Source organism: Rousettus aegyptiacus, unplaced genomic scaffold (assembly GCF_014176215.1).
Source record: "Rousettus aegyptiacus isolate mRouAeg1 unplaced genomic scaffold, mRouAeg1.p scaffold_m13_p_13, whole genome shotgun sequence".
NCBI lineage: Eukaryota > Metazoa > Chordata > Mammalia > Chiroptera > Pteropodidae > Rousettus > Rousettus aegyptiacus.
The window spans coordinates 43,997,781-44,025,166 of NW_023416288.1; the positions used below are offsets into that span (position 1 = coordinate 43,997,781).

At 47.1% G+C, this 27,386-nt stretch overlaps 1 protein-coding gene across 3 annotated transcripts; it reads right to left on the reverse strand.

Moving 5' to 3' along the window:
- Window positions 1–453: 453 nt before the first annotated feature.
- Window positions 454–26,555, reverse strand: VSTM2A (V-set and transmembrane domain containing 2A). 3 transcript variants are annotated; one of them, XM_016127353.2, is made up of 5 exons: window positions 26,347–26,555; window positions 24,424–24,590; window positions 23,614–23,664; window positions 20,649–20,982; window positions 454–4,688 (listed from the first exon to the last, which is right to left on the reverse strand). In XM_016127353.2, the coding sequence occupies exons 1-5, from the start codon at window positions 26,423–26,425 to the stop codon at window positions 4,600–4,602; spliced, it is 720 nt and encodes a 239-aa protein (XP_015982839.2). In that variant the 5' UTR covers window positions 26,426–26,555; the 3' UTR covers window positions 454–4,599. The 3 variants fall into 3 exon arrangements, with proteins under 3 accessions (XP_015982839.2, XP_015982840.2, XP_015982841.2); XM_016127354.2 differs by having other exon boundaries at window positions 454–4,810; XM_016127355.2 differs by lacking the exon at window positions 454–4,688 and adding an exon at window positions 4,835–4,948.
- Window positions 26,556–27,386: the final 831 nt, after the last annotated feature.

A 27,386-nucleotide genomic window follows, 5' to 3' on the forward strand; every position in this document is an offset into this window, starting at 1 on the left:
AGAGAACTACCCAGACCTTGCTGCGTCACTGGGAAATGACTCAGGACTGCTACCATGTCCTCGGGTCTCTGGGGTGCATTAGTCCAACGCGTAGTGGGCAGGCGGTTAAGGGGACAGTCATCGGGATCCATCGTTGGTCCGTGGAGGCCGCTGCACCTCCCTGCAGTTATTTCTCCCGCTCCTCCGTATCACAAACACACAGGAGGGGCGTTCAGACGACAATAGGGCAGAAAAGAAAAGGACGCAAACCTGAAACGGAACACTGAAACACAGGACACGCGTCACTCCGCGGCCCCCAACGCGAGTCAGGCCGCTTTTCTGTGCTCGGGTCATCTCTGACTCACTGGTTCTAAAAAATACAATGCAATTGTATTTTTATATAAAAATAAAACAAAAAATATAATTGAGTTTAGAACTCAAATTAATGTTTTATTATTATATACTGTCATGTAATTATGTTTGCCATTTATATTAAGTTTTGGAATAAAATACACCTCTGGATTCTTTTTTTTTTTTTTTTTTCAAAATTTCGGGTTGCAAAATCAATTTAATGTTTTGTGACAAGTTAACAAAGAAATAAAACAAAATAGAAAATATTAGAGTGCATTTCATTGCCTGCACAAAATAAGTTAATATTGTTTTGTGAAACTTTTGTTTCTTTTCATGTACAGCGAAATACAATAAAATGTTCAGTAATTCTTTACATTTAATACCATCTGATATGGTAGAGAGCCTCTATCATCCCCATTTATTTTTAACATCATATTTAATTCCTGCTTGCGTTGGAGCAGATAGGTAAGCATGGCCTTTAAGAAGATACATGCAGTTCTTCTGTGGGCCTCGACTACCTCAGATTGATTTTGTTTATTTCTTTAACAATGAAAATATAACTTAACTAAGTGTAAAATTATTTTGTCACAATATTTCCTCTGCTGTAGTTTTTAATCTATTGTGTTCTAGAGAACTCTAAGCTCTTATTTTCTGATTTTTCGATCATTTTTTTTTCTGTGTACCTGTAGAGTTTTTTTCCTCCTTCCTCTACCATCTTAATTACAATGTTTTGCTACCACGTGTCTAGGAGCGAATCTCTTTCCTTTTGATTTATTTCAAACTGCCTTTGTAATGATCATAACTAGTTCTGCGCTACACTAAAGGCTGTCCCGATTGTCTCTCAATCTTTCCTCTTCCTTCTCCAAATTATCAGTTGTAAATCAGCATCAGAACATTGAGCTACATTCCACCACGGCTAACACGCCTCAGCAGCTTCTAGACAAAAGCATAACCCGACCATCTGAGGGGTTCGATGCTATTTCCAAAGGCGTCTTGCTGACAAGCTACACCACTAAGGAGTCAGCTGTGGGGACAGCCTGTGTCCCGTCTCAGAATAAGAGCCCGTGTGGAACTCACACACGCTCTGTCCTGTTCCCCTGTCCTTGGCTGGGTCTTGTGTGTCTTTTTCCCTGGCCTGAATTCCTCTCACGCCCCTCTCCCTCACTGACTACACACCTGCCCTCTTTCTGGCCCATGAGCGAGCCCAGGTGGACTCACCCTCAGAGCCTGGCACAAGCTGCCCTCTGCCTAGAGGCCTCTTCTCCCAGACCCTCTCTTGACTGGCTTCAGGTCATTCAAATTTTGCTTAAATGTCGCCTCCCTACCTGACCACTTATAGTTATACGCCTTTATATCATCATCCTACTGTGTTTCATTCTTAGAATTTATCACTATTATATATTTTCTTGTTTTTGGATGTTTCCTCTCTGTCTCTCTAGATGCAATAAAGGACCTTATGTATTCCACCGATTGGACTATGAAGTCTAGAACACTTCCTGAATGATAAACTGCTTCCCTAATTAATGAGATCTAAAATTAAAATTATTTTGGCTTTATATTTGAAATTATGTGCATATATATTTTGCAGCTTCATAGTCTTAATTCCAAGATGCAATCATTGGACTACATGTATTTATCTAAGGCAAATTACACTTCCTTTTGCAATTATTTTTTCTCATCAAAACTACCGCCAACTTATTTTTAATATTTTGTCTTTTATATAACATCCACACCAGGACCACTTATGTAATTGGTATCTGTGTATAATTTGTAAAATTATATTTTAAGCGCTTAGTATTGGTTCTAAAAATTCAACAAACATCATCTCGTATCTGTTATTCCATACTATGTATGAGAAATTAAAAGGGAATTTTTTCTTTACTTAAAACTATGTTTTCTTGGTCAAATACACACACACACACACTATTTCCCTAAACACGTCTTGCTTCCAAGAACTTTTAAGATAAACTAGTTCAAAATTATAATAATCACATCCTTGTAGGTGCTCGAAATCATCTAAGCATTCTTCTTTTAGGCAAGCAAATCATAATCAAATCACTTTCAGAATCAATGAATACAAAGGGCCATCTCCAGAAAACAAATACACACACAAACATGCATATAGCTTCGGCGGGTTCATGGACTCCACCGAGCCAGCTAACACGTGTCCTTTCTTACAAGGGATGTGGTAAACATCGCTGATCGGAGACACTTTAGCACTGACCACCCTCCTGACCAGTAAAGTACACGGTGAATTTCCCCAGCCTGATTCAATTTGAATCAGCATACTCATTCATGCTTGAATGTACGTAATCTTTAAAGCCCAGGGAGGTAGAATAAATAATATTTACCTTTCCATTATTTCATGTACTTTAAGTCTTCGACTTAGAAAGAAAATAAATTTCTAGGTTCATAAAATAGTGCAATCAAATCCTTTATTTATTGTTCTCATTAGACCGAAATAATAAACCAAATGAATGAGAAAAATGTCAATAAAAGGCTTAGCATGAAACATTAACTTTCAGAAGATAACGTCAAGAATATTGTGAAAATACGCACGTTGCTTGTGACTGAATTGCAGAAAGTCGACGCGTTTACCTTTGAAAAGCAGAGGTATTCATTGCCTCTGAGCTTCAGCTCGGGACCGTAGGCTGGGAGCCAATGGTCCTGCACAGATGATCTCCTGGTTTTGTTATGAACGAAAATGGAAAGATCGTTCCCGAAGAGAGACCTAGGTCATTCCTATCTCAACCCGTACCTAGTCCATAGAGCATACAGAACTCATTCCTCCTTCTGCCTGCCAGTCTTTTCCAGAGTGGAAAACAGATTCTAAATGAAATAGTCTGAATTAGCATATGACCAAAGATAAGAACAGAGTATTTAGAATTACAATTGACTTAACTAGTGAAAACTGAACACATTATCTTCATTTGGGATTCGCAGTCATCTTTTACATATTATATTTAGCCAACCAAATTTGAATTTTTAATTAGGAGACATTAAAATATAATGAGGAGCAAAAAACAGAATGACAATGCTACAAAAATTCATAAAGGTCAAAGGAGGCACACTTTCAGCCACGGCAAGAAGGGTTTTTCCGGGAATTAGGGAGTGAGTAATGGCCACCGCTTTGTTCCCCACACTCACCCCCAAGGCAGATTCGCCAGGAGCAACATTGCTTTTTGACAATAATAATGATGATTATGTTATAGGGAAAGCTGTCAAAACCAGAGAGTGTACATTCTTTAGAGTCAAGAGACCCTCAAACCTCAATAAACACCATTTGTAAAGGAACATAGCAAATTCCAACAGAGCATACACAAGAAGAAATTAATTCACTTATCAGAGACCGATACAATTCTGGGTATGCTTTTTCCAGAAGGAAGCAGAGGCCAACAGAGGCCGTCTGAAGCTGTCATACCTGTGGACGTGAAACAAGGTGTTACAAAATTCACACAATATATGAATCATAAATGAGAAATGCTTTATCGAAAAAAAGGTTGATGGCCCAACATATAGATATTTATATGTATATATTTATATATATAATGATAAAAATCAGCTTGCATGAGGGTCATAGTTCTATCTACTTTGAAGTTATATCACACATACTATAAGCAATTTACAGAATTTGTCAAGTTTGCATATACAGGAATTGCAAAATGAATTAAAATACATTGAAATATAGAACACTCAAAATGTATTTCTATAAACCTTCCAGGAATGACAGGGATTGGCCGTAATCAGCATTTGCCACCATCGAACAAGAACCATAATCAAGAAAACGGAGAAGAATCCGAGGGAAAAAATAAAGGGGAAAATTAAAAAAAAATTCTCTCTTTTCTTATTTCCGATTTAAAATAATGTTCTCCTTGTTGCCTCGCAGCGTTGGTAATTTTGTTCTTGGCCCCAAACGGGGGTTTTCGTTTGATGATAGTTTATATTCCGAAGTCTTTTGATCTCTGTTTGCTTCCTGCAGATAACGGGTCCTTTCGTAGGGAATCAGTGGCATCCGCAGTAAATATTTATTATCCCCATCGCTTTCAGGCCAACCCCTGAGCAGTCAGCAAGATGATGCTTGAAGCAGCCGCAAGAAAAGGAAAAAAAAAAAAAAAAAAAAAGATCTTGCTGGTAGAAAACGTCCTATCACTTCACACTAATTCTCTTGAAAGAAAAGATCAATGACTCGCCCAAGAAACTATTATGAGCAAAGCGTGTGATAGCCTCTTCGTTTTAAGCTTCTGGAAGCAGGCGTCCTTGGGTAGGAAATTAGAGTGCAGTGGGTACAGGGTGGTGCTTGGAGTTTAGGGTCAACTTTGCTGTCCGCTCCGTAGATTTTACAGGCGATTTGCTCTTTGCTTTAAGAAGAGAAAGTGATATTGGAAAAAAGTCAGCACTTTAGACTAAAGCAAAGCACCCTTCACAAAGCCACAAACAAGAAGCAGGACAGAAAGCCCGTGGCTTGTAGCTATCCTCGCACCTGCGGAAGAAGTTATAAGATATTCGCTCATCTTGAAGATATCCAACGCTCCTTATTAGGCTGTTTTAAACACACACACATATATATTTAATTAGCTCGCCAGCTTGGCTCTGGTGCCCATGAATGTCTTGGCATGCACTGCAAACAACAACACATACAAAGTATTTCAGTCCCGGGAAGTTCGTCTTGTTTGTTTTGTCTGTTTTCAAACAATGCCATTCCACAGGCGGGGGCACCGAGAGGGACGAATCCAAAACGCTCCCCCAGCCCTCCCCGAGGGAACCTTTGGGGACCATTCCCTAGAGTCACGGGGTTTGTTCCTGTCTTGGTACCTACGACCGCAGCCCTGGCTCTGCTGCTGTGTGGCCATGACATGTCAAAACGGGGTGTGGGGGTTAAGACCCCAGCTGAGGGCAGCTGGCTTCCGAGGGCGGACGGGACCTGGCTGTGGGTATCGGGGCATCGTCTTTCTGAGGAAGATCTTTCTCAGCTTTAACCTTGAAATCTGAGGACAAGGTAGTGCTAGCTCTCAAGAACTGGACACTTTCGAAGGGCTTGGAGACCAGGGGAAAGAATTATATTGTATTTTTGCAATTTTTCTTCAATTACACAAATTTCATCTAATACGTTTCTACTTACAAATGATGTATTAAGTACCTTTATTAGTAAGAAAACAAGAATGGACTCAAAGCATTTCTCGTTCTTTTTTCTCATTGGAGAAAACTTAAGCGGGTGTGAAGGGGGTAACGGTAGAGAAATTCGATCCTTTGGCTATTTCGGCTAAATCGCTCTCAGGTCCACACTGGCAATATTAACGACTGAGAAAAACACGTGGTGTCAAAAGGTTGCTGCAGAGTCAAGTTTTGGGGGCCTCGAGGCGCCCCACGTCGCCGTTTGGCATTAATGTTCCTTAACATTGGCTTTGATTCACCTGGGTCTGGCAGGAGGGCCTCACACTGAATGCCCCATCCCCTCGCAGAAGCCTAGTGACTGAAGACCCGTTGGTGGCGGTGGGCCCCGGGAGAGTGTCCCTGCTCTGAAGGTGGGGTGACAGTGCAGGCCGCGGGCGGCTCGAAGGGCAAAGGCCACGCCGGGACGGTCTGTGGGGTGTGCCCGCTGGCACCCGAGCCCGCCCCGGCCGAGCGCGTGCTCTCGCGCCCCTCTGAAGATTCTTTGACAGGGATTCGTTTTTTGAAAAAGAAAAAAAAAAATCAATTACACGACTCCTTAAATAGCCGATGGTGCTTGACACAAAGTATGTCTGTCTGCTCTTGAAAAACGTTTAAAAATGCTAAAAGCGATAAAATGAAGTAAAATGATTCACCCTTTGAAAAACGCATTTTGGGAAGTAACAGTTTCCTCGTCAGCACCGGCTTGGCGGTTTGTCTCAAATGTGCGGAAACCGTGGAGCAACCTTCCCCTTTCTCCAGTCACCTGCCCCTCGCGGCAAACCCAGGACCCCCTCGTTCCCAGGAGAGGACCCAACGTTTCCTGCCACGCTACGTCCAGCATGTGCAAGTTAAAACGAAATTTACGTGAGCAGTTTGATTGGAAAGAATCTAATTACACAGCGTAAAGAGTATTTTAAGGCGACTCAAACTTCGAACCGCCACCTTCCAGGCAATGTGGTGTTGTCACATAACACTGTCCGCCCAGACCACGCATCCGCGCTAGGCACGTGCATTTCCTGGCCGATTTTTAGTAAACGAAATGTATTTATCAGGACAATTATAACGTTTTTCTTTCCTGCACAGTGAATTCTAACGCAAACCTCCAAGCATCTTTTCTTTCTGTATTTCATTTGTGACTTGAATGAAGAGATGTGTACTCCTTTATCTTTGGAATCCCAAAGACTTAGTGAAATCTGAGAATCTGACATGCTATCGAACTTGTCCTGCGCAATTTGAACAAATAATCATCATAGCCGTTTTCATTGAGATGTACATTATTCTGAACATAACAGTGACCTGAACATACACATGTCTATCAAACATGCTACAGTCTGTTCCACAGAAAGTTTAAATTCATGTATTTATTGATTTATTTTTTGTAAAAACAAACTTTGGCCACATGCCTCATTGTTACAGGCAGTGTTTTGTTTCGTTTTGTTTTGTTTTATTATTTTTTTTTGGTGAACGAGAGCTGGGATTGCATGAGGAGTCCTGCACTCTGCTTTCCTCTGCTGCCGCTCACTTCTAAGAGACGCCCACTGCTCCCCGCGTTCTGCGGTGGGCACGACGACGCTTCGCGCGTCGCTTGCTTTTCTCCGGACCAGGATGCCGGACATCGTGTTGGCGCAGCTCGCCTGTCCCGCTTCGTCTGGCTCCTTTCGCTTGACGCCCGGCCCGGGCCGCAGACCTGTCATCCCTCCCACACGACACCGAGTTTGAGCCACTCTCGCCGTCGGACGACCTGCCGTCACCTGGGTCCCTCCTGCCTTGCCCCTCCGACGCGTTTGGCGTGGCTTCCACTGACCTGCGGGTCATTACATCCTGGCTCGTCTCACGGCCTCCGCTGTAAGCTCATTAAAGGCAAGAGGTGAAATTTCAGCAATTATTGTTCATTACTCTCAACATCGAAAACAATGCCATGAGAGTTTCGGAGTGTTTGGCCCCGACACAAAATACCCTGTGAAGAAGAAAAGGAGATGCTCTTCTCTAAATGGTGAGGCGACCGTGTACAGACGACCATGGCCCCCGACAGCCCGGATGAGGGGCAGTCTGCCAGAGCCTAAGGGGTTCTCTGTCGGAATGTCATTTCAGCACGACCTTTGACTTCTACTTAATAATGATGCCCTTCGTTCATTTTTTTTACACTTTAAGATTTTCAGAGTGCTCTCTCAGGTATAATTCCCTACGCCTTTGTAAAGCAGGGGAGGTATTTTCTCCATTTTGCAAATGGAAAAGTCTAAGAAGTCTTAGACGTCCAAGGAGCATAGGAGGCTCAGCTTCCCATTTTCAACCCTTTTTTGTGCCTGATGCCATAGCCGGTCACATCGCCATCCCCGAGATGTGGATGGCAAGCGTTTCTCAAGAGAGTGTCTGTGATAGAGGAGAGTCTGGCCAACGAGAAATATGAAAAACAAAACAAAACAAAACAAAACAAAAGCCACCTCAAACATTTTATCTTCACTAAATTATCACCTTAGGGAACAACAGAAAATTCCATCTATTTCTTTAAAAAAGACAAAGCAGTAACACCATCACGACCCAGCAGCGGAGAAGGTGGCCCGCTCCGCGATCAGGCAGGGACGGGGCACAGTCCCACTGCCGTGTCATGAGCATCTGCCACGCTCGGCCACGTCCCCACTCGCGGGACTTGGCTCAGCTTCCCGGCCTGCGAAGCCCAGCCCGGCTGTGCCGCCACGGGGAAGGACGTGGCCCCTCTCAGCGCCTGTCATCCGAGGCCATTCCGTCCGCGGCACCACGTCTTCACCGCCGAACCTGCGACCATGAGGCTAGCGGGCTCTGTAGTAACGCCGGCCCCCTGTCTCCTGCCAGGGTCGGTCTGCAAAGCGACAGAGCTGGACTGGGCCTCTCCCGGGCCGGCGACGACACGCGTCGCCTTACTTCGTCCTCTCTACGGCCCTGCAGAGTCCACCTACGGACCGGGAAAATGTGACTCGGTGGCCTGCCGTGACTGCCCCCTGGTTCCAGGGATGACGGGCAGGAAAGCGAAGGGACGGAAACGGCCCAGTCACTCGGAATGTCGACCGCCAGCTCCTTGTGAAACTCCCCGAGGCAAGCGACCTGGCCCCATTGTCGCCACCTCTGTCAAATCAGGATGCGAGGCTGTTGCTTGCACGTGCGCTGACCTTTCCGGAGAAAATGCGCTGGCTGCAACACGCTCCAGGGAAAAGAATTATTTGATCCAGAACTTCTTTTCCCCAATGCCGGCCTAAGAATACATCAGCCTCTCAGTTTTCCTAGACATTACTAGTAAGTAAAGTTTATTCTGCTCCGTATAGTGTACCGAATGTCATAGTATTTTGAACTTTTCATATTATAGACTTTTAGAGCTTAAAGTTTCCTCCAAATTCATTTAAATGTTTCAGTGAGAGGTGGCTCCGCCATTATTCTTACATGTCTTCTTTCTAAGAACTTCTCTTTTCCAAGCTTTTCATTCAGATCCGATAGCCTGGGACCGAGAAAGGTTACGTGCACCAGGAGTGGGTAGCAGGGAGAGAGACCACCAGAGCGCCTGTCTTCCAGGAAAGATCACCTGACCAGGATCCAAGCATTTCATTCAAAGAACTGAGATGAGCGTTGAGACGTGTTCTGAATTTATCCCATCTCGATTTTACCAGCTCTTCAAAGACCCACTTTCCCTGGGCTGTGATTCTGATGGATTAATTTTGTGTGGAAGTATAACGCATAGTTAAGTTTCGCTTTGGGGAACAGTCATAATTCATGGCAGCTGTCTGTAGATAGGGGTACGATTCTTGATAGGTTTTCTCTTCTTCTTCTTCTTCTTTTTTTTTTGTTTGAGTATCCAGTAGAATCCAAAGAAGCAAGAAAAAGGAAAGGAAACAATTTCTCTCACGCTGAGGCTCTGTGGCCTGATGTTAGAACATTTATTTAAAAAAAGTGAAGACCAGCGATGCTTATCGAATGAACAAACCTAAACATGGAAATCCGCCATTAATAGAAGATGCAACAGTCTAGCGTTTCTCTTTCTTTTTGTCTGTGAAGCAGCTTAGCTTATAGAGAACGGAGAATCGATACAGCCAGGAACAGACCAGCCTTCAACCTTCTCCTTCATTACAGATTACAGATGGCAGCTTTCAGGAATGACAATAGCCGTGAGGGAGAATCTGAGCTGGTTTCTAATGTAATTTTTACTCAGGTTTGTACATGCTAAGTTGCTATGTAAGAGGAAAAGTCAAATAATAGGAGGATTTGAGCCTGTAATTTTTTGAAAAGATTTTTTTGCTCTTTTAGAATTCCTCTGGGTCCAGCGCCAATTTCTTCCAGAAATCCCTCCTTTTTTTTTTTTTTTTTTCAATGCGCTGCACTTTGACCCGGTACATAGATCGCCCGGTTCCTGGGGCCCCCGCACGCTGGCGGCCGCGGTGCGTTTCCTCTCCTGCTCCCCGGTCCGAGGGAACCGCACACCTCCTGTTGCTCAGGGGAAAAAGCGCAGTTAGTCACCCACGTGCGCGAGGTCTCAACGACAAGGTGCGTGGGGATACCCTGTCCACCTCGGAATGTTCCAGACTCTCTCGCCCACGAACAAGTCCCTGCAGACCTTCTGGTTGCCGCTTTTCACGGTAACTCAGAACCGGGCCCTGGGAAGCGGCTCTGCCTCCCGCCCGCAGTCGTGCACGATAGGACAGCTCCTTCCCACCGCCACTCGCTCATCTGGGCGCGGACCGCGTGGCGGTGATGACACTTTCCTGCGCGTTTGCTGCGTCTTCGCCTCCGAGGGTGACCGCGAAGTTCCTACGATCGGTCTGCTCACCGAGGAACTGAGCGGAGAGGGGCGCGCGCACTTCTCAGCTAGTAGGTGGTGCGGCGGGCGTTCAACGCCAGTTCTGTCCGACTACAAATTTGCGCCGTGATTTCATCTGGCAGTTCTGCATGCCTGAAAACTACACTTTCTCAATTCTGCCTATTAGAAATCTGCGGAACTATGAGTGGCTTTGATGAAATAGGAGAGAGGACAATGTAAATTAGTGGAAAATCCAATAAGATGTTTCCAAAGGATGAAGTTTCAATACCACTTGGATTTCCCAATTGCTCTAATGCATAAATAAGACTAATTTATTATTAGCACTACATTTACAGGTATGTACATAAATGCTGCTAAGGTACTTGAAACTATTTGCTCATGGAGCTTAAATATGCCTCCTGCATGCATGTTTTCATGATTAATCAGCCGACTCTTTATGCATAATACGAAGGCAGATATTAATCCTCACCCTGCTGGAATGATCACAAATTCCATATTAGGGATTTGCACACACGTGTGCGTTGCGGCACTGGTAACATTGTTGAAAAACGGCAAATTTGTCCAAGGGCTTAAATGAGGACATTCAACTAGGAGAGTGGAGTGGAGGAAATTGTCAGGACACTGACCAACGAGTAGTGGCTTTGCTTCAGGGATGGTGACGCTGGGGCACTTGTCCCAGGGGAGACAGGATAGCTGGCCCCGAGGGAAGAGGCTGATACAGAGCTCAGCACAGCTAGAATTACTGACTGCTGAGAGAAGAGGTAAGGAAGGCGGATGTTGGCACCTGAGCGCTCACTCACTGATGGGCGGGGTGAAGGCCTGCCCCGCCCCCACTTCCGGCGCTCTGTCATAAATCCCCATCTCCAACTTCATCAGGGAAGAATGTCTCGTCAAAGAAGAAAGCATATCTTGTAGTTTAGAGAAATGGACTCAAAGTCAAGAAATAGACGTAAAAGACAGAGGAGGAAAGAAACGTAGCTGGAATGTGTGATTTCAGTTTTCACACATCTTATATGATTTGAAAAAGATAAAAACTATCACTTTACTTTATATGTACAGTAATTCGCTTAAATTAAAAAAATATTTTTAATCCTTCAACAATGTTTGTTTTTGAGGAAAAAATTATTTGAGGACCTAATGCTGTATTATATAGAAGAACATCGATTATATAGCTTCAGATAACACATTTGTTCTAACATAAGGAAAATGTCTTAAGGCAGTAACCATGCATTTGCCAAGTCTGAGCCAATGGTTTTACCCCTTCATCTGGCTATTTCAAAATTATCTGAATTAGAATGTTTCGTAAAGTATTTTCTTAGCCATAAGAATTAAGCAATTAACAGAGATAATCGAAGCAAGATTTTTAAAATCCATAGTCTACTTATCAAAGAATGATAAGTAGTTGCCAAAGACTGGTCATCAACATTCCTAGATATAATTTGTTATGAAATATAATTTAATATAAATGAGCATTACTGTTGTCATGGATATGTAATGAGGGGCGGTCCAAGTGCTATTTTCCAATTTTCTCTCTCCATTAATACAAAACTAGTCTAGGGTTGTTTTCTTAAAGATTGACCAATTTCATAAAAAATCATGTATCTTCTTAGCAGTGGTATTATCCTCACAAGTGTCTTGCACTGTACATAAGCCAAAACTTAACATTCAATCCTCAAACATCTATTCAATTCTAATTCTGTGCCAAGCACAGTGCTAGACACTTCAATAACACCCAAAATATCGAGATACAATTTGTATTTTCAAAACCTTCATTTTTTCTGATCGTTGGAAATAGAATGAGTTTTTATATTCTAAAGTCTTTTTTTCCTATTTAGCTGTGATTCTACTGATTGTTCCCTAAATGTAGCATTTTTCAGATTAACTCTTTACAATATTAAGAGGAGTGAAAAAATTGCCTTCATAGCAAATAAATGTGTTTACTCAGAAAAATATTTTCTAAATGGCTGAAGAAGATGCTGCTAAGAATGTATCTAAAATGTAGACTTCTCAATAAAACAAGAAAAAAAAGCTCAGTCCTGTAATAGATGCTCTCACTGCAGAGTGCTTGAGACTTTTATATTTTGAAATTTGGAGTATCTGACTGCATTATTTAATCTTCACTAAAATTCTTGCATCTGTGAAGATAATAAATTTGCTTAATTCATGTCTTATTTTTATTTTTTCAATAGCTCCATAGTGGAAGGCTGCATGGAAGGAGTAATTCTAACTCCTAGTTTTTACAGTTTAATTCAAGCACTGGAAGCATAACCCGTATCAGGTCTGTTCTATACACATGGGATTTTACATTCATGCAAAAATGCTCTCTCAGGTTTTTTTGAAGCAGTCATATTAAATAAAACACAATTGTCATTTATACACATTCCGGCGTATTGATTTTCCTTGCCTCTCTCTGTGACTGCACTGCTGCCGAGGACTTTGCTCTCCCTACGAATTGGGGGCCAAAGGAGTCATACTCCTGAGAGGAAAAATGATGGCATGATCTTTTATTTATGGACTTTATATGTGCTTGATTTGTTTAATCAGTGTAAATTTATCAAGCACACCCATTATGTTTAGAAAAGCAGAAAGAATAATTTAATGGTCAGATTCTCCGCCCGGCTCCCAGGAAATAAGGTATAATGTTTTTAATTTCAATGTTACTAGTAATTTCTGAGTATACCACTTTCATAATAATACTTATAATATACACATGTCCATGTGTGTATATTTTTAATTTGTCATGAGTTCCAGAGTCACACAACACCATTATTTTACTTTGCCTTTCTTTGACTTTTTTTATTGAGTACATTTTATTTTATTTTCTCTCTTGAGCTATCATTGCCTCTTTTTAAATCTGGGAAATTTTAAATAATTTCCTTTTTCTCCTTATAACAAAAGTAACAAATCATCATTGCACAAATGTTACCAATACAAATGAAATAATCAAACAATTAAAAATCATAACTTGACTTTTGATGTACATTTTCATATATTTCTTCTTGTCATTTTTTTCTGTGCACCTATCTCAGATTGATTTAGGGTTTCACAGTCTATATTTTTTCATTTGAAAGTTTTGTACCCTGTACTTTTTCACATTAAATTTTACATAGAGTCTTCTCAAATTTCCTCAAATGCTCTTTGAAAACATGATTCTGGAAGCTGCTTAGTATTAAATGTTTTATGGTTTTAACACATTCATTAGGTGACCACCCTACTCTTGGTCATCTCACTAGTCTCAGTGATGGGAAGACCCCTGTCACGGGCACCCTGTCGTGGGTCTGGGTCCTCCCGATGACCCATCTGGAATTTCCTCCCAGAAGCATCTCTGCTGGGACAAATGGGCCACACAGCCTGAAGCCCTGTGACTGATCTTTCCTCCAGAACCAATTCAAGTAATAACACAGCAGGATGCCTGAGTTGCTGTAAACTTGATGATAGGTGTTGATTGAAAAAATTTTTGCCCAGATTACATGTGTCAAATTTTAAAAAATGACTAGGGTTTTGACTGGGACTGCATCAAGTCCATACTTTCGAAAAACTTGACATATTTACAATCCTGAGATTGACCATCCAGAAATGTAGAACGTTTTCTCCTTTATTTATACCTAAAATCTTAACAGTGTTCTAATGCTCTTCACATTTACACTACTTGTTTGTTATTGTCTTTGGGAAAAATGCTAGATATTTTATACTTCTTTTGTTGTTACTATTGATTATATATTATGCTCCAAATATTTTTAATTTGGGTATTGCTGTCATATAGAGAATTGATTTCAATTTATATCTTTGTCTTGTCTTTATTGATATTATACGATCAACGTTTGATATTTAGAGTGGATCACATGACAGCACCTGCGAAAACGACACTTTTTCCTTCTTAACTGTTAGACACAGATATTTTCTTGTCTGTCGCCATTGCCTTTTGGTTACATTTGATTAAATTAAACAAATGTTTTTAAATTACGTGTAAGTAAAATGTTATTTCATTTGCATTTTTTATAACTGTAAACCTTCAAAGCCTCAGGCCTCTGATTTTATGCTAATTTTCTATATCTGATGTTCTTTCCTATGTAGCTCTTTAATCAGAGTTCATTTGAATATATATCATAAATTGTGATTATACGTTTCCTTTTGTCATTTATTAATTAAACAAGTCCTTCCTCAATTATTATATTTTTTAATTCATCAGATATTAGTTTACATAATTCGAGAGATTTCCGGGCTTCTTATTTTCTTTCATCTCTATTCATATCGATGTTCCTTAATTACCCTCTTAGATCGTGGTCAGTTAAATACATACTTTCATATCCGATAGGTAAGAAAGAGAACTAACGATTGCCGAGATCGCTCCTGCGCCGGGTTTGTTCTTACGTCACTTATTGCTGAAAATGACCCTTGGGGCAGACTTATTACTACCTCAGTTTTATAAATAAGGACTCTGAGTTTCAGAGAGATTCCAGCCCAGCGGGTGGGGAGTGACTCTCGCAATCCACTGTGTCCCCAGGCCATGCCTGCTCATCGCAGGGCTCTAAATCCAATATTTTCACTTGTTTATGTTTTTAGATGTATCTAACATCATTTTATGATTTAAAAAATTCCAAGGGTCTTTTTCGAAAGCTCGAATTTAGTTAAGATTGCAGCCAGTTTGTATAAATGCGGCCTCCAAATACATATGGTTTATGTGGGTCGCAGAACTCAGATTCTTAAAAATCATTCAGAATTTTATTATGTTTTACAATAGAGATCTAGTTATGACTTTGGGCAAGGCAGCCGGTTGGTTACGTGGCGCGCGGTTACCTAGGGGAAAATGTATCGTCCATCAATGGCACTGCGACAGAAGGAGAAAAGAAAGTTCTGAAATGATAAACGATCAGACAGAAGTCAGGGACAGAGACCCGGGCTCCCTTCTGTAACTCACCACCTACGCGCACCTAACAGAGAGAACACTCGCCGCGAGTGGCGCAGAGCAGTCGTCCTCACCACGTCACTGCCGCCAGGCAGACCCCGGGAGCACCCGCGGGGGCCGTCACCGGGGGCCGCACCGGGGGCCGTCACGCTAACCCAGCCAGCAGTCGCCACTGACAGGCCGGGGCGGGCGCCAGGCGGCCTGTCTCTGTGATTTCATTTAATCCTCAGAATGAGGCAGCGGAGACACACACAGCCACGAGTGACGGGGACGCGAGGGGCCATCTCCCTGCCTAGCCGCTGCCCGGGCTGCCTGGGCTGGGGAGCAGCCGTGGAGGGCCGGGGGGCTGGGGAGCAGCGGCGGAGGCCCGGGGGGGGGGCTGGGGAGCAGCGGCGGAGGCCGGGGGGCTGGGGAGCAGCGGCGGAGGGCCGGGGGGCGTCTTCCCGTGCATCCCCGCTGCAGCGGAGGGGAACGCAGCGGGCGACCGCAGTGTTCCTTGGGAGAAGGACCCCTGACCTTTCTTTTGGGGCCTGCATTACCTTGACCCACAGAGTGAAGTCTTGCGACTGATCTGCCCTGGTCAGAAAGCCACTCCTCTGGCAGCTGTGTGAAATCTTTAGAGACAAGCTCTTAGGACAACGGCAAACTCTGCTTCCCGTCCCCTCGGCGACAGAGCTCCTGGTCATCGGGAGCGACCCTTAGCTTGGCCACTCAGGCTCTGGAAGGCCTTTCCAGCCTGCAGCTGGGCCCTGAGCTGGGGGCCCCTGCCAGGTGCTACATTTCAGTGCGTTAAGTTAAACACAGCGGGGGGGGGGGGGGGGGGGGGGGGAGTTTGGCCAGTAGAGACTATCGATTTACATAATTCTGGTTCACACGTTGCTAGCAGATTCCTTGGCCCGTGTTATCCAAAGCCCTGCCTCCAATCTGCTTTTCGTCTTATTTGCAGACACTCGATTTACACAGCAGCCATTTCACTGACAGAATTACCATGATCAAACTAATTTAACCAGTGTGAGCAGCCAAGTTGGATCATTTAAACCGAAATCAACATGAAGGCCTGAATTGCATGCCCGCTCTCCACCTGGACGCAGCGCCGCACATCCTCGTATTTTAAGTCAGGGGGACAGTCTCCCCCAAGCCCCTCGGCCTCTCGCTCCCTCCCCACCCGCTTCCACTTGGGTTTGAAGATCGTTCCCGCTAATCTGGCCCCTCTAGGAAGGCGCTTCAGGGAGCTGCAGCAGCGGCTGCCTCTCGGGCTCCGGCTCACGGCGGGGCGGACACAGAACCACCAGACTCCCGAGTTTAGAGGGTCAGCATTCCCGCGGGGTGACCCGAGACTCCGCGTGTGAACATCGCCACACCTTCACCGCGGCCAGTTTCTCACAAGTGCCAACTGCGGATCACAGGAGTGACCGGGACAGCCTCGCCACGCCCATCCCAGGACTCCGGGAAACTAACGCGACAGACTAGTTTCTAAGGGATATTCTTAGTCTCTCTCTCTCTCTCTCTCTCTCTCACACACACACACCTCACAGTAAATGATAAAACCCTTTTATCCTCATCTGTAAGAACTTTTTAGAGTTAATAATCCTCATAATTTACTGCACATAAAAATGCCTGACTCTGGTTCTCGACTCAGAGATTTTGATCCTATAGGTGCTGCGTGAAGTCCTGGAACGTGAGTTTTTCAGCAGCGCGTGGAGGGAGAGTCTGGCTTGGTCGTCTGCACTACATACACACTTCGAGAAACAGTAACTACGAGTCTCGATCAGGTCGGGACAGTGGCACTAGGGTTTGTGCAAATGTAAGAAAAAGAAGATTAAACGAAGACACGCCGTGCCCCTATTTTCCTTCCCGCCCCCAGACACGAGCTGGCCAGTGGCCTTCGAGAAGGCACACGCAAGCCGCAGCCAAGAAGCTCTCGGGAGGGCGACCCACTGTCCTGCTTTGCCTGCGACCGAGCGGTCCCCCAGAACGTGGGACTCCCAGCACCGAGAGGAAAGCCCCAGGAAAAAACACACGGCGAAGCAGGGCGCACCAGCAGGTGGCTTCAAAGTGCCCGCGAGCTGCTGGGGGGCGTGCGCGAGGACGCCGCCTGTTCTTGGGCAGGAGGGGAAGGCTGCGTGCAGGGGCTCCGGTTCGAGTCGGGGCCCAGCCAGCGGGGAAGGACCCACACAAAGGAAACAGCGTCTGCAACGTCGCAGAGGTGAGAAGGCGCCTGAAAACGTGCAGGAGATGCCATTTGGGAAGGTGTGAGGTGTGAGGGTCGGCGACCCGGGGGGAAACAGGCCCGGACGTCCGACCGTGAGAGCTGGAGAGGCGCTTTGGGAAACGCATCACTGACCCTTGCTCTGCGGCGGTCCGTTCCTCGCGGTGGGAACGAGGCAGGCGCCGCGCTAGGGGCGGGCGGGACCGCTGCGGACGTGCGCGCGGCCTGCGCTGGGAACCGCACCTGTGCAGGTGGAACGGAAAAGACGCAGGTGACGCAGGGGTTCGAGGACATCCCGAAGAGGCGGGAGGACGGAAGCGCCGATTCACGGTGACAACCGAATGCAGAAGAGGCGATGGGAACATTGTCAAGGTTTCCGTAAGACCCGCGATTGTGATGATGCTTGTTATTAAAAGGATTTGGGAACATTCGTTTTTGTTTTTTTGTTTTTTGTTTTTGGTGAAAAAGCTAAGTTAATAAATTCAGTTTTGAATACCTGAGCTTAGGGGCCTGACCTGGATAGCTCTTGCTGTGAAACAAATGACCCTAAAACCTAGAGCCTTAAAACGATAACTCATTATCCTCTCCCAGGAGCCTGTGCGTCGCCCGGCTCAGCGGGGCAGTGCTAGCTGGGGCCTCTCAGCGCTGCAGGGAGGTGGCAGCTGGGCTGAGGTCAAAGGCCACTGGGCTCTGCTCTGCCCCGGGGAGCTGCCTTAAGGGAGCCGCACTCCTTAAGTGGGGGCTGGCTTCCACGAGGCCACAGCAGAAGTTGCCGGTCCTCGTAAAAGCTGGGTCTGAAATGGGCCCAGCACTCGCCTAACGTCATTTCTTCGTGTCTTGTTGTCAAAGTGGTCACAGGCCAGCCCGGGTCTGGGGGACCGGGGCGAAGAGATGCCGCATCTCCGCGGGCGGAGAGTCGGCAACGCGCAGCCGCCTCTGCTCGGCCGCAGGACACACACGCGAAGTGTCGAGCGCAACAGCGAATCCTGGTCTGGCTCTCCAGAAAGAAATCAGAATGAGAAACGTGAATGAATGGATGGAGAGTGGATAAATGAGTGAATAAATAAAGCATGGGTGTTGAAATCAGCTTTATTTGAATAAAACCTGAAAAAAAAATATAAAGCAAAATTATAAATCAGGACGGGGATATTACAGTGAATATAATATATAAATACCTATCCCAGGCACTGTGTTTTATACCGTAATTGCGCAAGCACAGGAACTTACAAACGAATGGAATGGTGGCTGGACCACCCCAGCTTCTGAATTAGAAGTTGGAAAATGCTGTTAAATGTATATAAAATCGTTTCCAGTGTTTACTGGTAGGAAAAAATAGAAATGAAAAATTTTGATGTATTTCAGATTAATCTTTGCCATAAGCAGATAATGTTTAGTGAGCGTGGCTTTTAATGCATCTGGCTCCCATGAGTCAGCATTCCTTCCTTCTTTTTATCCTGACTCTGGAAAAAACACTGAGTGAGGGTGGGAGTAGGGCGGAAAAGGAGCAGTGATTTTTTATTTGAAAATGGCTAGAGGTTACCATTTAGCTCCAATCACGATACTAAAAAAGAGATATTAAAATAAAATTGCTATTTTTAGAGGACATAGTTGAATCAAAAGTAAATAGTTTAGAAAGAGACAGAACACTTTAGTCCATGCTCAGGATCCTTCGTCGGGATAGGCAATCTTTTTGATTTTATTCCACAGCATGGATTTCTGCTACGTAGCTGGGAATAGTCTACGCAGGCTAATAATTTCGCCTTCATGATTTAGCGTTCTCACTAATTAGGTCGTAAGCTGTCTGCTGAGGCTAGTCTGTAATTTTACACCTCGTGTCTGGCTTCTTCCCTTGATAGCATGCAAGGGTCAGGGGCAATGAATCCGAAGATATTAAATCTTGATCAAATAATGACTATAAAAATTATGATCATGAAGTGCATCTACACGTATGCTATGTATGATTATGCATATATACAAGTATATATACATGTACGGAGATATATTCTAGCTATGGTTGGTTCTTTAATTTGGGAAACGAAAGAGCCGATAAGGAGGAAACTGAGACAAAGCCATGCAAATTGACCTTTAGACGGTAAGAAATCTACTCATCAGACTGACATTAACTGCCGGGACCAAGGCATGCTGGGACAGTCGTTCGCCTGCATTTGAAGGCAGCACGAACTCACCGGGACCTTTAGTCTGGCTCTCTACAAACCCTATCCATCAGCGCGTGATGCCTAAGGAGGAAACCGGAGCTGGCACATGTCACTTTGAAAGTATTGTCCGCGAGAAGAGATGTAAAGATACATGCACGGTAAGACACAAGAATACACGCGTATGTATATAATTATCCGGACGAAATGACCAGGTTTTAAACCCCCTAATGGCTGAAGAGGCCTTGAGTTTAGCAGCGTCACTTCCCGGTACCGATTGCAGCAGCGATAATTTTTCAGTGCTAAACCGTAAAGGGAAAAACTTAGAGAATGATGACAATGTTTATGCCCTCTCCGCCCCGTAACTCTGTGTCAAGGGTCTGAGCCAAACCCAAGACAGTGGCGGGCCCGGCGAGGTACCGCTCCTTCCCAGAAGCCTTTCGCCCCCGCGGAGGGCGGCACTCGGGCGAGCGGCGACTGGCCGGGCGGCCGCACAAACTAACGGTATTCAGAGCAGCTTTAACTTGCACAGCTGACTTCGGAAACGTGTGACTAAGCTTCTGCACTGGCACCAGAGGCACATTTACAGGAGTCGCCTTCTCTCTGCACTGCTTCCTGCCATCGTCTTCGTCACTGCCGTCACAGGCAGCCCAAGCCTCTCCTCCAGGAGCAAACGCCCTTGGGGAACAGGCCTGCCGAAAGCTACCGGCGGCTACCAGGGTGGTGCGTTTTCTTTCATTTACATTTTGATGAAGTGAACGTCTCTAAATTTGGGTCACTATCGATATACAAATCTGTAAAGAAAATGAACATGCGTCTCTAATGCAACCGACACGTCGTGATTTATTATTCTCATCGTGTGTGAATACAGAAGGGGGAAAAAAAAAAGTAAGTCCAGCTTTTAGTTCCCCTGGACCGGGAGGGAGCACGGCCAGCGACTCACGGGGCAGGTGACATCCTCCGGGGCTCTCTGGAGTCTCGCCTCGTCATTATTTGAACTGAACTAGGTCTCCGATCTTAAAACCCGTCATGCATGCACAGACCTGTCTGCTGCGCCTGACCGGCTCTCTGGGAGCGTTTGTGAGTGGGAGGACGAAGGGCTCAAACGGGTGTCCATACCTGATTGTGGACTTTGCTCGGGGATTCTGGCGACGGCCTGCGGGCTGGAGGTGGCGCGCGCTCGCTGGCTGGCGGAGCCCGGGCCGCCGGGGACCGCCGCCGACGCGTTCTTGCGGGGCTTGGTGTCCTGCAGCCACATGGGCGAGGCCTCGAAAGCCTGCATCCTGCGCGCGTGGCCGCTGGCGGCGACGCGCAGGTAGGCCTGCGCCTTGTACTCCTGCAGCTCCCCGTAGTTGGCGTCCGTCACCCGGCATTCGTACAGGCCTTCGTCCTTTTTCCTCACTTTGGAGATCTGAAGCTTGTGAGAGATGTCATTGCCTTGGACTTTCACTGTCTGGAAAATTGCAGGTAAAAAAAATATATATAAAGGGCTACATCAAACGGCTGTGTTCGCGCCCACGCAGGGACGTGACAAGGCCCTCGTGGGCGCAGTCAGGGGCCTCGCAGGCGCCCCGAAGTCCATTCTGAAGGTCTCACTCGTCCGCGGCTGCGACAGCCGGCTGCACCACCCCGGGATGACTGGGCGTCAGAGTCCGCTGGCCACGTGGTCGCGTTCCCCCGGGCTGTGGGTGCAGCTCTGGCCCTGCCCAGTCGCCGGCTGGGCCTCAGCCTGCGTAGCTGGGCCGAATGAAGCACCTGCCTCCTGGGGCCACATCGGGAGTCACACAACCTTTCTCTCCACTTGGGGCTATGACTCTGAGCAGTCACAGAAGTATTTTGTTGGTCGTTGTGACCAAGGAATTTAAGTGAGAATGTGCTTTTATATCGGAGCAGCTAGTAAAGGTACTGACAAAATAAACGTGGATATTAATGATTTTTCTTCTCAAATTTTTGGTTCACTCTGGCCTATCATCCAGGGGCGCCATAGCTCGGGGTGCAGATTAATGTCACCCGAGTCTTATGGTGCAGAGTACACACTCCCTGCCACTATAGGGTCTTTACTGGAACTTGAAATTAGCACTGGTTAATATTCAAAACTGGCTTTCTTATTTCTCCTAATACATTTATGCCAGATTAATAGCGAAATTATATATATGCTTGTGTTTAATACAGAAGATTCTATATACTATTATACATATATATATATCCATAAGCATCTTTATCAGAACAGTTAAATTTGATATACTTTATATATTATCCACGACTGACTGAATGATAGATTTCATAAGACATTCAGGATTTAAGGATCTGGATGATTTTGAAAGAAAGAGAAAACAAATGAAGGTGACAGAAAGTGATTCTGCTCCTGGCCATTATACTTTCAAATGGCCATAAATGGTTAAGAAAACTTGGGGGTCCCTCCATTTTTAACATATAGAGTTGTATATACAAATAGTTTTCAACATTTGAACCATAACCATGGTATGTACGTGAATGGAAAATCACACATAAATATACTACTGTAACAATAATGGAAATTCATAGCTTCATGTATATTCTGTGTCTCCAGGAAGTGAAGCTCAAATTGGTATTTTATAAAAGCTCTTCTGGGAACTCTAAGGTGACAACTACTATTGTAGAACATATGTTCAAGGTCACACAGTGGTAAACTGGGAAGTAATTACTTTCTATCTCAATTTGTATCTAGAACTCTTTTTTGCTAGATTTTATGAACTATCGGCATGGACACTACTGTGAGCAGTTGTATCCATGATTATGTATCTGATCGTATTGCTGCCGTAGGTCAGGATTTGGAGGCTGTTTTCATTGATGATCTTTGGAGATATGACCAGTGAAGAGTGAAAGCCGACTCATCGATAAATAATCTATCCAACTATATGTGTGTATGAAAAGTAAAATATTTAAGAAAAATATCGTTAACGATCGATTTTGCCAATAAAGTTTTATTAGCATTGTCTGAAAACATCAGTTTCTGTGACATAACACTAATTGAATTGAAATATTATAAAAAGTCTGTGAGTTTATGAATATAAATTGGAGTTTCTGGTTTATATCTTATTTTTTGTTTGACATTTTCTTCTGTTTTGAGATTATGCAGTTGGGTTACAGAATTTGAATCCGCTAGAGCAATATACTTTCACAGTTTTAGTTAACTCTAGTCTTACACCACTTGATACTGTTGTGAAAGCCTCAGAATAATTTTCTTTTTAAATGTAGGTCGTTAGATTTTTGTCATATACATATTTTTTTGTAATATATATGTAATGTATATGCTTAGCAGGTCTCCTTTCTTATTATATAACTATTTCATTTCTAGTAATGGGAACATTTACTAATTATCAACAAATTATTCAGATCTATTAACATAAAATGATTCTATATGGCTTTATTTAAGCTAAGGTTCTGTAAAAAATAACTTTCATGTTTTTCGGATTTAACACACAATTATGAAAAGTAATAGCCTGTGGGGTAGAAATGCATCTCTATAGTTTCAATAGGTTAACGTCCTCCAGGTATGTTATGTCTTTGCTGGCTTTTGGTTTTATCTTTCTGTGATTTTGAACACTGGCAGTAGAAATATGGCACACATATCAGGAACGGCAGTGAAAACTGAAGTTTTCATCGCAACTTCAGCATCCCGTGTGATGCTTTAATTTTGTTTTCTGCTTAGGAAGATTTTCCTACGTTAGTTTTACTTCCTGTTAAAGGATAATTAATTCCGTAACTGCAAATGGACATTAGCGTTGCAGCTCTTAACTCTTAAGCTTATGTAACTTGTAAACGGGCGAGAAAAAAGGGTCGCAAACCCTTCGTGGTAGCAAAATGATTCTCTACTAATGTTGAAATATTTCGGTGGTCACAATAATAATTTTATTGGACCAACTCTAAATCGCCTTGCACTTTTAGGCACCCAGTGAGGCAAGAGAGAGACGCTGGTTCTCCTTCTGCGTTTGCAAAATTGCCTTCCTTTTCAGGGACAATGGGTTGAGAGGCTTTTAAAACCCTAAAATGCACCATTGACTTTCGCCTTGCGCCCCCTGGCGCCCGTCCCCGCGATACTCACGCTGATCTTGGTGCCGTCGTTGTCGGGGTCCCGGTCGGGCACGAGCTCCACCTGCGGGACAGGGAGGCGGGCGCTCAGGCGGCGCCCCGGGCGGTTAGGGGGCGCGCGGAGCAGCGCGGGCGCGCGGGGCGGGCGACGCCGAGGCCACCGCCGCGCGGGGGCGCTGGGGCCGCGGCGCCCGGACGCCGGGGCGCGCGCGGGCGGCGGGAGTCGGCGGGGCCCGCGCCCCGCGCCGCGGCCTCGGCGACGTTTTCTTTCTCCCGACGCGAGCGCCCTGGCATGGCCGGGGCCTCTTCCGCCGAACTGCGTCTCCGGGCGCCGCGGCGACCCCCCCCCGGCCCCTTCCTCTTCCTGCCCCCTCCCCGCCCCCACCCGCCTCCTCGGTCTGGTCTCAAGTCCCCCCCCCCCGTCGCTCCCTGCCGCCTTCTCCGCCCCCACCTCCCTGCTCCCCCCCCCGTCCCCGTCGCCCCCTCCCCCTGTCTCTTCCCGCTCCTTCTCTGCCGACCGCAATGTGGGGGCCGGGGGGATGGGGACCCCCACAGCATCCTCCGCCTCCCCCCGCCGGCCCGGAGAGGGGGCCGGAGTGTCCCGGGATGGCGCCTGCACACAGTAGGGCCACCGTGGACACGCCGACAGTGACCGCCGCTGAGAGGAGGAGGCTGCGCCCAGCTTTCCCCAGACTCGACGAAACGTCCTGCTCGGGTTTCCCCTCGAGCCCCCGGGACACGCACCGTGCCGGGCCCGACACCCGGCGGATAAGGGAGCGCGCGGGGCAGGGCAGGGGCCGCGCGGGCGACGCCACTCCGCTACCTGCGCGCCGGCCCCCTCGGCCCCGGGCTCCAGGTCCTCCGGCCCTCGCAGGAACCACCACTGGATCTCCAGGTACACCGAGGCGGAGCCGCTCTGGAAAGCGCACGACATCTCCACATTCTGCCCCTCGGTCGCGGTCACGTTCCGCGGAAACTCGGTAAATTTTGCTGTAAAACAGAAACGCGTTTTTTTTTTCTTTTTTTTTTTTTTAAGAATGTCCACACCACCCTTGTCAGCTCTCTTTCCTTGAGAGCTCGCTACATTTTTCTTGGAATTAAACCTTCAAGAACAGACCCCCCTCTGTGACGTCCCGCACTCTGGCTTCCCGAGCCCTTCTCCTCTGCCTCTCTCCTGTCTTGTTTCCGTGGCATGCCAATAACTCCTCCTATTAGCCAAGCTGCCAGTCAGAAGCAAGTACCTTTTGTCAGATTGCAGTAGTCCCCCAAATTTACTGGGGGATTTTAGTGGGGGTGCGTTTTAGACAAATCTGTCAAGTTGATGAGCCTCGTGCCTTCCAAGTTCCTGAAAAATCTGTGATAATTGGATAGTTCATGTAATAGAGAATGGATCATGATTACCTGTCAAAATGCACATTCCCGATCTAGAAAAACAATTATTAGCAATTGTGATTCAAATGCTACGGCATCGAAACAAAACCGCACACTTTCTGAGCTGTGAATATTTCTCTCCAAATCCACCTCCCGACTTGCTCCAGAGAAGCCACCGCCTTGTAAATTGGCGAGCAGCGCGGGATGCAAGAGTCACACACTTGGACTTAGTTCGGATCAAAGACCGAGTTGAAGTCACTAGAGATAAAGATTTTTTTCAACACCAGCCCCGACCCTCCTAGTTGGCAAGATTCATGGAGTCATGACAAAACTTGCAAAAATAAGATGTTCCCTTTTTCTCCCGGGCATTTTAAAAAAATATATGGAATGCTCTGGATGGTCGCTTATCTTGTGTAACGGACACTTTGGAAAGAGCTGATGGTTCCCAAAAAGTGGTGTCAGAGAGATGTGTGGTTGTTGGGGGGGGGGGCCCAGTGCACACTCACGGAGAATAAGGCTGAAGGGGCTGCAAGACTGGCTCAGGGTGGGCGCACCTTCCCCCCACTTTTTAAAGAGAGACCTTCGGAAAAGAGACCTTTTCACAAATGTTATGAAATCCCTAATGACCGCCATTGAAATGGAACGGGGATTATACTTAAAGGAGACGGGAGATGCGCAGAAGACCTTCTGTGGGGGGAAAGAAAAGGCTCGTTTGTTCCGGCGGGAAGGAGGAGGAGGGGGGCGTCCGTGCTCCCCAAGCCACGCAGTCTGGCAGCAGGGCCGAGATCTGTTCGTGGTGCTGAAGCGGGCACTGCAGCCTGCGAAGTGCCGGACAACTGGATCCGGCAGGCGGCTGCGGCTGCTCGGGATGCGAGCCGCGCCGTGTCGCGGGCCCTCGAGGAGCCCGTCCTTCGACAAGCACGCGTGCGAACGGAGTCCCGGGCCCGGGCAAAGGGAAGTCTGAGCCCGCGCCGCCCGGACGCAGCAGGGGCACTGGCGGGGGGGGGGGGGCGTCCCTGTTTGTTTGCGACGATTATGTATGCATGAGTGGTTACCCTGTGCATGCACACGGAAGGCACGCGCGCGCGCACACGCACACGCGCACACACACACACTCACACCCGTGTTTGTGCTCGCCGAGGAACCCACCTCACTGCCAGGCACCAACTAGATTTGCTCTCAAATCTAGCATGCCTGCTATTTCATAAACTTTAAAGAAAAAGGCCAAACGGAACACGATTCCACTGTTACTTGCTAGGAATCTCCGCATCTGCCTGGCCACACACGCACAGCCACACACACGGGCACAAACGCACACGCACACTCGAGCCCCGCGAGCAGATGTGTACGTATTCGCCAACGAGCGCGGACTTACCTTGAGAAGAAAGCCCCTGCTGCACATACGAAACGGAAAAGAAAACAAATCCCACATACGCCAGAAAGATCCCCATCATTCCAGAGGAGGGAGGGGGTCACATCAGTATCCGAGAGCCCTAAAAAAGCCCGAAAGAAAGGAACGCGAGCGCGTCAGAGGCCGTGTCTCAGAGCCGCGGGCGCGACGCGGCCACCATCCCGCTGCGGCGCGGCGCGGCGCGGGGCTCGGGGCCGGGGCGCCGGGGCTCGGGGCTCCGGCGTCGGGAGGCGGGCTGGCCGCGCGGCGAGCGTCTCCGGCGCCCGGCCGCCTGCGCGCCGCTACCTGGCAGCCCGGCCACGTCAGCGGCTGCGGGGCTTGCGTGATCACTGCCCTCCCTGCACGCCGCGCCGGCTCGCGGAGCGGGGCTGGGCCGGGGGCGCGCGGAGGACTCGCCGGGCGCGCGGCGCCGCAACTTTCCCTCTGATGGCTGCGATGATGCCCTTAACCCTCTGCGCGCCGGGCGGCCCCGCACCTGCCCGGACTCGGGCGCGCGGCCCGCGGAGGCGCGCGGCGCCGAGGCTGCTCTGCGGGTCCCCGGGAGGTGGAGGGGGGAGCGGCAGCCTTTAATCTTACCCAGCCCCCCGCCCCCCGCCCCGCACCTCCCCAGGCGACGGAATCCTCCCTGCCTCGGCTGGGAGGACCGCGCGGCGCTGAAGGGGCCGGCGCGGCGGTGGGACTGCGGGGCGCGTAGCTCGGGGTGCGGGGAGGAAGTTGGGGCACGCCGGAGAGCGGGGAGGAAGGGCACGGGCGAAGGAGACCGCTCCGGGGGCGCGCGGCACGGCCACCGGAGGGAAACGTCGCTTACCCAGTTATTAACTGCCCTGCCGGCGGGGTCACATGGCGTCGCTTCGCGCGGATTTGCGGCTCCACAGCCTCGGGTGGGAGAGAAGCCTCCCGGGCACCGGCGGACCCCTCCGGCTGGCAAACGGAAAGCGCACGAAGTCCGAAGAAGTCACGGATTGAGAGCATTTTCCAGAAGGAAAAGCCCACCTGCCTTTATT

What these genes read in the sequence shown, in the direction of transcription:
- VSTM2A (XM_016127353.2), bottom strand. Translation starts at nt 26,425, where the DNA reads ATGATGGGGATCTTTCTGGCGTATGTGGGATTTGTTTTCTTTTCCGTT. An exon ending in GCAGGGGCTTTCTTCTCAAG is followed by an intron (nt 24,591 to 26,346) that starts GTAAGTCCGCGC and finishes TCTGTTTTACAG; the next exon opens with CAAAATTTACCGAGTTTCCG. An exon ending in ACGACGGCACCAAGATCAGC is followed by an intron (nt 20,983 to 23,613) that starts GTGAGTATCGCG and finishes GCAATTTTCCAG; the next exon opens with ACAGTGAAAGTCCAAGGCAA.